This window comes from Pimephales promelas, chromosome 13 (assembly GCF_988280905.1).
Source record: "Pimephales promelas chromosome 13, fPimPro1.hap1.1, whole genome shotgun sequence".
Taxonomy (NCBI): Eukaryota; Metazoa; Chordata; class Actinopteri; order Cypriniformes; family Leuciscidae; genus Pimephales; species Pimephales promelas.
Window position 1 is genome coordinate 12,515,327 of NC_142781.1, and position 15,113 is coordinate 12,530,439.

The following is a 15,113-nucleotide window of genomic DNA, read 5'->3' on the forward strand; positions in this document are numbered from 1 at the left end:
TAAATGTCATTTAAACCCTGTTTCTTTGTCAATGTTCTTCAATCAATGTGCGGATTCCAAATCCAATATCAGGTGACAGTAACACGGCTGCTTACCCTTTATTATATGGTGTGGAGATATTTTATGTGTCAGTAATATATTTTAGACTTTTGCCCTAAATTTCATTATCTTGAATTTCTATTTTATATTTCCAAATAGTAGCTAATATAGGGGTATGATGACACACTCTTACAAATAAAGGTTCCAAAAGAAGCATTTTGGGTTCCCCAAAGAACATTTCAGAGAACAGTTAAGTCCCCCTGCATCCAATTGTATTCCTTAAAACTCATATTTTATGCTCAAAATTATTTATTTAAATGTTTTTTCCCCTGTGAAATGAATATTCAAATTTGCGCAGCCTTTCAATTACACCAGCTCGGACCTGATCCACTCGCTTAACTTTACTGTAGTTAACGCTATACATAATGGCAAGTGGAACCATTATGTATGGAACCATTAAGAGGAAGAGTGAATTATACAGGGTTGTCTACAAATAGTAACGCGTTTTATGTAGTCTATCGCGCAACGTCTGACATAACGGTATGATAAGCCTTTGGCTAACAGCTAATTATATGTTGCTAATGTTACACAAACCATGTTCCCATTCGCCATCTTAGAGTTAGACAGCTGCCTCCTCCTAACAACCAAAATCCTTAGAAACGCTTTAAACAACTTAGAAAGTCAATGGAGAAAAGCCCTGCCCCTCTCATGATGGGATTGGCTACATGGTTGTGACGGTAGGAGACAGGGGTGTGTCAAACTGCCTTTTTTGAGACTTACTTTGGTTCTTTGGTTCACTGCAGATTTAAGGAGAAAATAGCTCAGCAATGACTTGATGAATTTGCACACGGTTTGTCTTAAAGCATATTAAAACACCACATAGACACATAAACAACATTAAAAAACTTCACCTTTAAAGTCACTTTAAATTAGGCCTTACTTTAAAACAAGGCCTTATTTGAAGTGACTTTAAAGGCCCACTGAAGTGCCTTGAAACACAGCATTATTCAATGTGTTGAAGTACTTTCCACTGAGACTGAAAGACAGGGCGGGGCATATCGAGCAGCTCCTCCCCCTTTTTGAAAATAGCCAATGGCTTTTTGTTTATATAAGTTCGACCAGAGCAGTTGAGCTTGGTAAAACCACAGTTTCCTCATAATCTCCTCCAAAATACAGCATTCCGTAGAATTCAAATGGGATTGTTGTCTGCGGCGGCTCGCGCATACTGTGCTATCGTGTCTCTGGAATGTAGTAGACTGAGTCTGAGCTGTGTCACGCGACACTAACATGAAACCAGACTTCATTCGCCCCCAATGGAAATCATATTTATACTGTCCCGTTCCCTATCCCCTATATAGTGAACTATTTGCCATTTACCATGTGAACACGTGATCAGATTAAGTGTCTATTTGGGGGAGGGGCTTTATATTCTAGAGAGCATTTGATTGGACAGGAAATGTGATAAGAAGCTAAACTGCAGTGATGTCATCAAAATCATTAATCCATTTTGACGGAAGTGAGAGGCGTTTTGAACATTTATGTCTTCTAAATGTGAATTTTGTTATTGTTTTAGAGCACACTGTAGCTTATAGATTAACAGTAAGGTTGCAAGGGTGGTTGCTATGGTGTTGCTATGTGGTTGCTAGGGTGTTCTGGGTGGTTACTAAGGTGTTGATAGGTGGTTGCTAGGGGCTAACATATTCAAAAGCCAAAAAACTTCAGCATTGTCTTCATGGCGATGTAAAGGACTGAATGAATAAATCCCTCACACACATGCTGTTTTTAACTTGCTTATAAAAGAGAAAGCAAGAGAAAGAGTATGGTGTATGTGTGAGATACAAATGAAGACAACGCAACTGACATTTGTCAAACTGTTTGCATTTATCCATTTTGACCCTTGTATGCCATTACAGTGCTGTTTACCGAACTAGAATAACAAGTGAACAAATAAAGTAAATCAATAAAGGAAGGAACCTCTGATAACAATGAACAGGGCCATTTGGTGTTGACAGAAACAGGTGGATCATGTTGTTGAGCACAAAAAACTTTAAACATCGGTTCAGGACGACTGATTTTGTTGAGAATGTTTCGCTTTATAAAAGTCCTGCATGTTTCTGTATTTCAAACAGTTTCTCTCACTGGGTATTTATAATTAACAATTGACAAAATGATGTTTTGAGTTCTGTTGCATTCAATACTGCAGTAATTCTTCTCAGTCTATTTTAACCAGACCTTGGCGGTGGATCGTTTGCCAAGTGTCATGGACAGGCTGCTTATCTCTATCAGGTACAGAGATAGTGAAAGACAGGCCCGATGCTTTGTCCATACATGGGTCTCCTGAGTGTCCCAGTCAAACTTCACACCGGCCATCAGATGCCATGAGAGAGCATTCTCAAATACTTGTGTGGCTCAAATGGCATGACAGGTCAGAGAGTTTCTCTATAGGGCATGTCTTTCCAAAGGGTATTTGAGGCAGTTTGATTTGATTTTAGATTAGAATATTTCTGGAGCTGATTTTATCACAATGATCTCCTCTAAGACTTGGTCATCTGATGTAGAGACTATTATGCACTACAAAAAAAAAAAGGCTCTAATGGCTCTAAACTATTAACAATTGGTACTGTGGCTCCCACACATTTATCATTTTTTTAAAAAAGAAAAGGGAAATGCTTTAAATTTGTCATCTCACTCCCTTGCATTTTTAGCCAAGTGGAACGTTGGAACTCTTTTCTCTCTCTCTCTCTCTCTCTCTCTCTCTCTCTCTCTCTCTCTCTCTCTCTCTCTCTCTCTCTCTCTCTCTCTCTCTCTCAAAAAAAGAAAAAAAAAAGAAAAAAAGAAAAGAAAAGGGAAATGCTTTAAATTTGCCATCTCACTCCCTTGCATTTTTAGCCAAGTGGAACGTTGGAACTCTTTTCTTTCTCTCTCTCTCTCTCTCTCTCTCTCTCTCTCTCTCTCTCTCTCTCTCTCTCTCTCTCTCTCTCTCTCTCTCTCTCTCTCAAAAAAATAAAAAAATAAAATATACAAAAGCTGTCACTGGGACGGTATACTCTTTCAAAACGGTCTATATATGTGCCATTTAGGGACTAATACGTACACTTTTGGTACCAATATGTACCTTTGAGGTACTAATATGCACTATGTTATGACAACATATGTAAAACAATTTAACTTAAAAAAAAAAAACTTACAAGATTCAACAATTTTTTAATCAGTTTAATGTAGACTAATTTAAGTTGATTTTACTTAAAACCTAAACTTTAAATTGTTAGATCTTCTAACAGTTTTCTGTCTCTTCTCTTTGTTTAGACCCTGAAATTGGTTGAATCTTACCACACTTCTCCTCCATGCAGGTGTAAATTAAGTCTCATCTCAAGAAAATTCCCAGGATTATTAAAATGAGGAAAACATAAAAAGACCTCAATCGTACTGACGTCGAGAGGGCAGAGTTGACAGCGAGGCATGACAAAAATAACTTAGGAGGATCACCAAGGTTATCAAAACATTAAGAGGTTTGATAGGAAAGCATTTAATCAAGCCAAAACAAACAATATGGTAAATAGGATTATGATTTCAGATTTAAACCAACATTCTTTTGTTATAAACACATCATCATTATTATGGAATCCCAATGTTTAATCAATAACATTTTTCAGTCATTTTGTTAATGTTCATCAAGAGTGGCCTCTTGAAAATGATTTTTGTCATCATTCATTCATGATATAATATCACATACATGTAAATGGAAGAAATGTAAACCCTCATTTATTTTAGTTCTTCATTATTTTGTGAAAATATTTTGAAGTTTAAAATACTTTAAACCTTATGAAAATTAACCATGGTAGCCTATTTATACTACAAATAAAACCAACAAACTGTGGTTATTGTAGTTGATGTAAACCATGGTACCCACAAATAACCACATGGTTTTATACACTAATAGTTTAACCATGGTATGTGTAATACAACTGTGATTAAACAAATTGCAATTAATCTGCCCAAAACTGTTTACTACACTTTTACTGTAATAATAATGTTAGTTGTTATATTTTATTTGTTATTTGTTATGTTATATTTAATAAATATGTTTGTTTTAAAAATAACCGTGGTATTATTAGGCTACAGTAAAAGTGTAGTAAACTAGGCTAGAAATAAGACACTATTATGGCACTTTATTGTCCTGATTTACATTTTTGTTTATTAGCCATTTGTTTCATATTACTGGGTTTTTTCATATCAGTATTATAAACTACATTACCCACAATCCACATGCGCTGGATTTTTTTTTCGTTTCCGGGCGCGCTTCGCAAAACTCATAACGGTGTTTTATTAAACCAAAACTGTCTGTATCATGTATACAGTCGTCACCGAACGTTGTCATTTAGCCTATTATAGTTATATCACGATTTCATAACTCTTAAGGCTCTGTATATGTATGTCAATGGCAAGCAAGAAGTTACGGAGGACGGGCGTCTCAGCTGATGTCTGCGAGCGACTCAAGCGGCATCAGGTGGAAACCTGCCAGGTAACAGAGTTCAACCTTCCTGACCTGCTCTTTTATCATACTAATGCCCAGCTGTTGGAGGAACCGTCATACAGTGAAGACATTTTAACTCTGTCCTTTAGGATGTTCTGTCCGCCACTCCCGTGGAGCTCATGCGGCTGGCCGGACTCAGTTATTCCGCTGCTCTGGAGCTCCTGCGTCTGGTCAGTAAAGCTTGTTCACCGGCCTTGAGAACCGTAAGTCACTCACACACAGCATCACTGTTGACTTAACGAGCGAAGCCTTGCATTAGGAGTAATGTTGTTTTAATGGCAGGCACTGGATTTATGGAGGAAAAAGGGAGAGCTGTGTTTCTCCACATCACTTCCTGTCCTGGACAGGTTACTGCAGGGAGGTCTGCCACGGGGTGCTCTCACTGAGGTACAGTGGTCTACTTCTGTATCATTCTTAATTGACAATATTTACTCCCCATCATGCTGTTGAATCCTGTTTTTACCACACAAGGAAATGAAAGTATCTTGTAAATTATTATTATGATATATGAAACTATATGAAACAGTTGAAACTAAATCCGGATGCACACTATGGGTTAACTTTTTGACTATTATTCAAATAGAGGTTTTACTGTATCGAATTGATGAACTTTTGCTTAATAACAATGAAAAAGTTGTAATTTCTCTCATTACTAATCTCTCTAAAAAAGACTTTACTAATCTTAAAAAAGTCATCCTAGATAAACAATTGGAACGACCATAACAGATGTTACTGCTTATAAGTAACTAGCCCTTCCTAAAACTTCCTACTACAACTGTTTAGAACTCTCTGGAATTTTCTAGAACAATCAAAATCTCGGTATATAAGAGAGAGAGAGAGAGAGAGAGCAAACTCAACTTGATACTTTTTGATATTTGTTTCAATAGCTATAATGTTGCACAAGATAAGTGATACTACCTTACAGAAGAACAAGGCTATCTGGAGTCTGGACCAATCCACAAGTTTCCTACGCCCCATGAGGCCTTGCGTCAAAAGTGGGCGCGACTTCCGGTTGGAAGTAAACAAAGCGCGATTTGACATGCTTGACACTCGTTCATTCAACAGTTGACAGTCATTCAAGTTATAGCGATCCAAACTAGCTAACGAAGTGGGAACACAACCTCAACGAAATTAAAAAGGGTGAAATAACAGTACCTTTACCCTCCGCAGTAGTTGATTGGGAGTATTATAATAACATTATTAATAATCAATACTGATCAAGGCATGGTGACAGACAGTTGTGCGAGCTGACAAACAATTCAAATAAAAAATACACACTTAGTCATTGTGCTTTGGAGTTTATTTAAAATTATAAATGAATGTGCTACTTGAATACATTAACTGGCACATTTGGTATTCTGTCAACACAGGCTTTGATCCTGAGTTTAGCTGTAACATCAGTAGAGAACAGCCAAACACATGCTGATAGAGTTTATAGAACATTAAGAATTTAAGCAAATGTACACAGGAAGATTCGTCGTCTTTTGGGAGCTGATGGAAACTAACGTTACAGTCATTGGCAGGATCACTCTGATTTCGTTTTCAGCTTATGTTCAAAACAATCACGTTTAAGCCACTAAATTAGTTAAGTCCGGCTATACATAGAACCGCGAACAGCACATGTTGTCCCTGAGCTCCGTAACACCATCTCTCATAATGATTTGCGTCTTTAAATAGTAAAATAATTCTCCGAAAAACAGCTAGCCTCTTCGCTAACTAACACACAAAATACCATTGGAATGCTACTTCCGCCGCGTCACCGGAAGTTTCACCCACTTTATTTTTTACAGGAGCGCCCCTCGAAAACTTGTGGATAATCTTGCAAGATCTCAGCAGTCAAGAAGAAGAAGAAGAAGTGTGCCTTTAGAAGAATCTTCAGTAGAAGAAACGCGCAGAATGCCACATCAAATGCATATCAAGAAACAGTCGTAAATGACTTTTATAAATCGTACAGTGTGCATCCAGCTTAAGTCATAATCAGAAAAGTCGACTATGATGTAAAATGTTGAAATTATGATTTGCTAGTAGAAATGGTAGGGAAAAGTCATAACTAGAGATGCACCGATGTGTCGGCCGACAATATTTCTCGGCCGATTTTAAACTATTTAAAACCATCTGAATATCAGCTAAGCTGTAGCATGAAAAAAGGCCTGTAACAAACTGATGGTGATATTGTGATAAAGTTCATTATTTTCCATAATGTAATGATAGAAATAAAACTTTCATATATTTTAGATTCATTGCACACCAACAGAAATATTTCAGGTCTTTTATTGTTTCAATACTGATGATTTTGGCATACAGCTCATCAAAACCCAAAATTGCTATCTTAAAAAATTAGCATATTTCATCCGACCAATAAAAGTGTTTTTAATACAAAAAAAGCCAAGCTTTAATGGCTATCATTTTATTTGAGTAAACTGTCTCTAAGTAATCATGACACTGTCTGTGTTCTCAGGTGACCGGCCCATCAGGCTGTGGAAAGACTCAGTGCTGTATTATGCTCAGCGTTTTGGCTACATTGCCGAAGAGCATGGGAGGTCTGGACAGTGGAGTCATCTACATCGACACAGAGTCGGCATTCTCTGCTGAAAGGTGTTAAAAACATTTGCACGCTCTCTCTGATCTGCACTTTTTTTGTTGTTCCTCTTAAACTAAGCATCTTTCTCTCTTAGACTGATAGAAATGGCACAGGCCCGATTCCCAGAATTTTTCTCGGTGAAGGAGCGTCTGCTGGAGATGGCATCTCGTGTTCATCTCTTCAGGGAATTGACCTGTCAGGATGTCCTGAATAGGTTAGAACACATCCCAAACACATAATATTTAATTCCAGTTACTGTACTTTTTAAAATAATAGTTTTTAATTAAAAAATGACACTTGTCATTATATCCTTTTATTCATGAGATTCACTGCTTTTTACGCATTTACTGTGGCTCTTTATTGTAAATCATGAAGCTTGCAATGCCAATGTCTTTGGCATTAATCAAAATCAAACAATGTTTTTTTTATGTCTGTCTTTAAATAATAAAAAAAAAATCACAGATTTGAAATGTACGGAAGAGGATTAGGGCAAAGCAATAATTAAAAAATAAAACCATCTCAAGATTAAAGTAATTATAATGCGAGAAAAAGGTCTTTAAAGTTCGAGGATAAAGTCATTAAATATAGTCGTTGTGTTTCGAGAATAAGGTTGTGTTTCGAGAAAAAAACTTGTTAAATTTCAAGAAAAAGTCGAAATACAATGTTGAGAATAAAGTCGTTGTGTTTCGAGAAAAACCTCGTTAAATTTCGAGACAAAAAGTCGAAATACAATGTTGAGAATAAACTCATTAAATATCGAAAATAAAGTCAGTGTGTTTCGAGAAAAAAACTCGTTAAATTTCGAGAAAAAAGACAAAATACAATCTTGAGAATAAACTGATTACATATCGAGAGTAAAGTCGTGTTTCGAGAAAAAGACTTGTTAAATTTCGAGAAAAAAGTTGAAATTCAATCTTGAGAATAAACTAATTAAATATCAAGAATAGTCGTTGTGTTTCGAGAAAAAAACTTGTTAAATTTCGAGAAAAAAGTCGAAATATATTTTTGAGAATAAACTCATTAAATTTCGAGAATAAAGTCATTGTGTTTCGAGAATAAACTCATTAAATTTTGAAAAAAAGTCGAAATACAATCTTGAATAAAGTCATTAAATATCGAGAATAAAGTTGTTTCGAGAAAAAAACTTGTTAAATTTCAAGAAAAAAAGTCAAAATACAATCTTGAGAATAAACTCATTAAATTTAGAGAACTACTTTATTCGAACGAACAAACTAGTTTAATTTCGCATTATAATGACTTTAATTTTGAAATAGTTTTATTTTTTTAATATTGCTCGGCCCTAATTCTCTTCCGTAGAAATGCTTACACTTGTCTTTTGAATAAAAAAAAGGCAAAATATTTTATAATAAGGTTAGAATTATTTCTTGATAGAAATGAGATCAAAATTACATTTGATTTTAATATATAATAATCTATCAAAATAAATTCTGCCTTGGTGAGCATATAGACTTCTTTCAAAAACAGAATTTTAATTATTACAATTAAAATTACCTACCTTTACACTACCTTTCACCAGTAGTGTATAGAATAATAAATGCAACTGAATTAGCTTTGGATCAAAGCGTCTGCTAAATGCATGGATGTGTAAAAGTAAAATGTAAATGCAATGAATACAAATCCTGAATTTAAAATTGACTACAAGATCATTATGCTCTCTTATGGTAGGCCAGGCTGTATTTAATCTTGTGAACACACATTAGTGGGGCGTTTTATTGCTGCTTTGATGGTACACAGATTGGAGCGTCTGGAGGAGGACATAATTGGTTGTCGAGTGGGGCTCCTTATTTTGGATTCTGTGGCCTCTGTTGTAAGGAAGGAGTTTGACACGTCGCTGCCGGGTAATCTAACCAACAGGAGCAACTTACTGGGCCAGGAAGCTGCTGTACTGAAGTACCTTTCGCAGGAGTTCTGCATCCCAGTAAGATTGTTTACATGGTTGTGGATGTCTGAATTTTTCAAATATTGCACACTTGTAGTGAATCTTGTCAACCACAAGGTGTCGCTATACATTTGTTTATGCATTTCAGTGCTGTGGTATAGGTCTCCTCTATGTTTCAAACACCAGAGGGCGTTAGAGAGCCCAGATGAATTAGAAAAAACTCCCTAGGCCTGTTCACACAAAGCCTGCTCCTTTTCCATGTTATTTGATCTTGGGAATTTCCACACTACTTTAAGATCTTCAAAGATACTTACATGAAGCCTTTACTCACCTCCTGCATCACCAACACATTTATCTAGAAGAGGAAAGATAGGATTGCACCGGATTATGGTTTTCCGCTTCCTTCTCATGAAGAGTGTAACAGCTGGAGGGCTGTTCCAGGATCAGGTTTTGTTCTTTCTGTATTCTTCTTATCCACTAGTTTACTACTGAATACATAAAGTGGGTTCCGAAAGTCTGAGCAAATTTATTTTTTGTATCATTTACATTTTCATGATTACTGTATAAAAAAAGTACAGTATAAAATAATAGGAAGTTCATGTTAATGTAAGCTAATTGATTCTGTTGTTCTATTTACTTTTACTTCATTGAATACATATTTCTTGCAAATTATATTTAAAAAATGTACATTATTATTGCTATAGTTATAGAGAATAAATAAAATACTAAGAAATTCATGTTTATTTTTTATTGCTTTGTTTTTAAATTTTTTTGACATTTAATATCATTATGGAGAAACATAAAAATTAAGTTAACGTTAATTTATGTTAATTGCTTTTGTATTTCTATTTATTTTTGTTTTTATTTAATTCATATTCTAGCAAATTATGTTAAACAAATAAGTTATTATTATCATCATCAAGAAATTTGTTAATTACACAGTTTAGCTGTATAGATAATCCAACTGACAATGCGTGATGCAGAACCAACAATCAGGAATAACTTTAATAAACACAGAAGAGAACACAACTATCATAACTGTAACACAATGTTGAGAACACAACTATCATAACTGTAACACAATGTTGGAAGCCCTTGCATCGGACGGAGAGGACTCGGCTCTGCACATTTCCAGCAATGGAGAAGCGCTGGTGTAAAGAGCAGGCAGGAGATGGTTCAGGCTGAGGTGCGGGCCCGTGAGGAGGAAAGGCGGATGGCAAGGGCAGTGGAACAAGGATCCCAGGGCGCATGGACAAAATGGGACCTTCCCAAGCGCAAGATCTCCTGACAAGAGTTGTGGCGGCTGGAGCCCTACCGAATTTCCTTCCTACTGCGATCGGTCTATGACACCCTCCCTTCGCCAGCACACTTACATGTATGGGGGCTGAGGGAAGATCCTAACTGCAAGTTATGTGGGCAAAAGGGAACATTGGCACATATACTATCAGGATGCAAAACAGCTCTCACTCAGGGTCGGTATAGGTGGCGTCATGACAAAGTGTTACTGTCCCTTGCTGACATACTGGAACAGGAGAGATGCAGGAAAAGGCCTGCCGGTATGGGCTTGAAGAGGGCGATCACCTTCATCAAGGAGGGAGAAAGGCCTGTTTTAACCAAACCATCAAAACCCAATCTCCTTCAAAACGCCAGGTCCTGGGAGATGAGGGTGGACGTGGGAAAAAGGCTGCAATTCCCAGGGGTGGTGCTCACAGCCCTCCGTCCAGACATTGTCTTGTGGTCAACAGAGGGCAAGAAAATAATCCTAGTTGAGCTGACGGTGCCTTGGGAGGAGGGATGTGAGGTTGCCCATGAGAGGAAGGCCTTGAAGTATCAGTCCCTTCTTCAGGACTGTAAGGACAAGGGATGGCAGGCCTGGTTGTTCCCAGTGGAGGTTGGCTGCAGAGGTTTCCCCGCTAAATCAACCTGGCGGTTACTATCAGCTCTGGGCATGGATGAAAGAAGGAAAAAACAAGCAGTACGTCGGATGGGGGAGGAGGCAGAACGTGCCTCCTGCTGGATATGGAACAGGAGGGAGGAGGAAAGCTGGAAGCCAGGAGCAGATGGGCAGTGACTTGGCCATCACTGCCGGCCCACCAACCGGAGGGTGTTGTGGTTGAGGGCCGAAACACCCAGTGAAGGTTGTGTACCACCTGACGACATCTGCTCCTGGCAGAAGGCTACAGTTACCCACAAGGTAACGGAAGAAAGCACCCACTAGGTGTATGTCACAAGTATTCTCTGGTTCACCAGTGGCTTCTAGGAAAGACTGGATGACAACCGAGAAAGGTCGGTGACGCTGGAGAGACAGTTGACCTCCAGGAAAGTCTGGCCCGGGCACTCAAGGCTAGCAACCTTGCTGTGCAGCACTCGTAAGAGGGCACCACTCTTGCTACGACTGAACAAAATGAGCAATACCCCCAGAGTCTCCCGAGAGGGGGGGAGGATGAGAGACTCAACAGGACGGATATTCTGATAACGGCCAGGACAGGAACAAAGACAACGAGAAAGCTAAAGCAAATAACGCTGACCGGAGAGGAATACGTGACAAAGTGCCATTGCGGGAAGGTATGCAAAGGCACCAGAGGGCTTAAGATACATCAGAGCAGGTCTTCTTGTGGAAGGTCAGTGACCCAAGTGCAGCGCGCAGACACAGTGTCTGGTGAGACGAAGGAGAGCTCCAGCCAGGTAGCACCCCACAGTGCTGAAGATCTCTACGCACTTGAGCCGCCCCAGAGCCAGAGGACAGATCGAGCAGGTTCCCCTTCGGTTATCCCCATCCATTCGTCAAGAAGAGAGAGAATCAAGTGGCCCACATCGTCTGACAGTAAGGCATGGACGCAGTTTGATGACGACCTCAATGGTATCCTGGAAGCCACTTTGGCCGGTCCTGTGCACAGGAAGATCGAATCACTCACAGCCGTAACGTACAATCTGGCGAAGGAGAGATTTGGCCCAATAGAGCAGAGGAGTCAGCCCCAGTCACCAAGGCAACCAAACAGGAGGGAAAGAGAGATTCACAGCTTAAGAAGCGAAATAAAGACCCTTAATAAGCAATTCAAAATCGGGCCACCAGCTGAAAGAGAGGGTATTAAGGACTTAACAAGCAAGTTGCGGGATCAGATGTGCAAACTCCGAAGGGCAGAATATCTACGGCAACAGAGGAAAAAGAAAGCAAAGAGGCGAATGCAGTTTCTCAAAGACCCGTTTAGCTTCACTAGAACTCTGCTTGGTCAACGAAAATCCGGCACATTATCCAGCTCAAAATCAGAGGTAGAGGAGTTTCTGCGAGAAGCACACAGTGACCCTTTCAGGGGCGGGGGTCTAGGACAAAATAATAGCATCAGGAAGCCTGAAGAACCATCAGTGGAGCTGAATACGAAGGAGCCAACTTGGCAGGAAATGCAGGATATTATCCGGAAAGCCAAGGCTTCAGCAGCCCCAGGTCCGAGTGGCATACCATACAAGGTATACAAGCATTGTCCACAACTGCTTAAAAGGTTGTGGAGGATCCTGAGGAAGATTTGGGCAAAAGGATCGGTCCCACCAAGCTGGAAGCTAGCAGAGGGCTGTTTTGTTCCTAAGGAAGAGGGTTCCTCCTCAATCGCCCAATTTAGGACAATCTCTCTACTGAGTGTGGAATGCAAGATATTCTTCTCTGTGCTTGCAAAAAGACTGACCTCCTATATGACTCAAAACCAATACATCAACACCTCCATACAGAAAGGAGGCGTTCCAGGCTTTTCAGGGTGCCTGGAGCACACTTCAATGATCACCCAACTGATCCAAGAGGCAAAACAGAAGAAAAGTGACCTGACAGTCATATGGTTAGATCTTGCAAATGCCTACGGTTCAGTTCCGCACGACCTAATTCAAGAAGGACTGGACCACTATCATATCCCTATGGCTATCCGTGACATGATTTCCAGCTACCTAGGAGGGATTAAGCTTAGATTTACAGCAGGGCAGTTTACAACTAACTGGCAAGATCTTCAAAAGGGGATTCCTACGGGGTGCACCATCTCCCCTATCTTGTTCGTCATGGGCATGAACCTTCTGGTCGGAGCAGCAGAAGGAGTAACCCGTGGTCCCACGTTAGAGTCAGGCATCTCCCAGCCAGTGCTCCGAGCGTTTATGGACGATATTACAATAACAACTGGTACACACGTTCAAGCAAGATGGGTCTTGGAAACCCTTGGTGCTGTAGCTACGTGGGCAAGGATGTCTTTCAAGGCCAATAAGTCTAGGAGTCTGGTGATCAGGAAGGGCAAGCCCACAGGGAGGTTCAGTCTTCATGTCCAGGGAGAGGCCATTCCATCAATTGAAGATAACCCAGTAAAGTGTTTAGGAAAGTGGTTCGATGTGTCACTCTCAGATCGGGCCAATGCCAAAAACACGGTGGAGCAAGCTGAGGAATGGCTAAAGAAGATCGACAAGTCCAAGCTCCCTGGTAAATTCAAGACCTGGCTGTACCAGCATGGTCTCCTGCCCAGGCTTCTTTGGCTCTTTACTATGTACGAGTTACCCATGACGGCTGTGGAGGGCATAGAAAGGAAGACTAACAAGCACCTGCGAAGGTGGTTGGGGATTCCCCCTAGTTTTTCCGCAGTGGGCCTCTACATTCGGTCAGGCCAACTGCAACTTCCCTTGTCCTCCATCGTAGAAGAGTTTAAAGTGGCAAAGTGTAGAGTCCTACTTAGCCTCAGAGACTCCAAAGACGAACTGGTAAGGCAAGCAGGGGTCATGACCAGGTCTGGACGTAAATGGGCAGCCAGCACAGCTGTAGAGCAGGCGGAGAGTGCTCTGAGGCTGCGAGATATTCTTGGAAGCCCTTGCATCGGACGGAGAGGACTCGGCTCTGCACATTTCCAGCAATGGAGAAGCGCTGGTGTAAAGAGCAGGCAGGAGATGGTTCAGGCTGAGGTGCGGGCCCGTGAGGAGGAAAGGCGGATGGCAAGGGCAGTGGAACAAGGATCCCAGGGCGCATGGACAAAATGGGACCTTCCCAAGCGCAAGATCTCCTGGCAAGAGTTGTGGCGGCTGGAGCCCTACCGAATTTCCTTCCTACTGCGATCGGTCTATGACACCCTCCCTTCGCCAGCACACTTACATGTATGGGGGCTGAGGGAAGATCCTAACTGCAAGTTATGTGGGCAAAAGGGAACATTGGCACATATACTATCAGGATGCAAAACAGCTCTCACTCAGGGTCGGTATAGGTGGCGTCATGACAAAGTGTTACTGTCCCTTGCTGACATACTGGAACAGGAGAGATGCAGGAAAAGGCCTGCCGGTATGGGCTTGAAGAGGGCGATCACCTTCATCAAGGAGGGAGAAAGGCCTGTTTTAACCAAACCATCAAAACCCAATCTCCTTCAAAACGCCAGGTCCTGGGAGATGAGGGTGGACGTGGGAAAAAGGCTGCAATTCCCAGGGGTGGTGCTCACAGCCCTCCGTCCAGACATTGTCTTGTGGTCAACAGAGGGCAAGAAAATAATCCTAGTTGAGCTGACGGTGCCTTGGGAGGAGGGATGTGAGGTTGCCCATAAGAGGAAGGCCTTGAAGTATCAGTCCCTTCTTCAGGACTGTAAGGACAAGGGATGGCAGGCCTGGTTGTTCCCAGTGGAGGTTGGCTGCAGAGGTTTCCCCGCTAAATCAACCTGGCGGTTACTATCAGCTCTGGGCATGGATGAAAGAAGGAAAAAACAAGCAGTACGTCGGATGGGGGAGGAGGCAGAACGTGCCTCCTGCTGGATATGGAACAGGAGGGAGGAGGAAAGCTGGAAGCCAGGAGCAGATGGGCAGTGACTTGGCCATCACTGCCGGCCCACCAACCGGAGGGTGTTGTGGTTGAGGGCCGAAACACCCAGTGAAGGTTGTGTACCACCTGACGACATCTGCTCCTGGCAGAAGGCTACAGTTACCCACAAGGTAACGGAAGAAAGCACCCACTAGGTGTATGTCACAAGAAATGAGGAAAACTGAGGGCCTAAATATCAACAGAACAGGGAACAGGTGTGTACTAATAAAAAAAACATGACAACTAGCACATCGAAAGCACA

At 40.8% G+C, this 15,113-nt stretch overlaps 1 protein-coding gene across 2 annotated transcripts in view; it reads left to right on the forward strand.

Moving 5' to 3' along the window:
• The first annotated feature begins 4,321 nt into the window (after positions 1-4,321).
• The window catches only part of rad51b (RAD51 paralog B), a 50,628-nt gene continuing 39,836 nt past the window's right edge, over positions 4,322-15,113 (forward strand). Inside the window, exons 1-6 of one of the 2 annotated variants that reach the window (XM_039692093.2) lie at positions 4,322-4,561; positions 4,663-4,776; positions 4,856-4,960; positions 7,032-7,168; positions 7,249-7,368; positions 8,910-9,093. In XM_039692093.2, coding sequence (XP_039548027.2) covers positions 4,472-4,561; positions 4,663-4,776; positions 4,856-4,960; positions 7,032-7,168; positions 7,249-7,368; positions 8,910-9,093 — 750 coding nt within the window. In that variant the 5' untranslated portion in view covers positions 4,322-4,471. The remainder of the gene's footprint in view (positions 4,562-4,662; positions 4,777-4,855; positions 4,961-7,031; positions 7,169-7,248; positions 7,369-8,909; positions 9,094-15,113) is intronic. The other variant, XM_089118490.1, reaches the window with a different exon arrangement.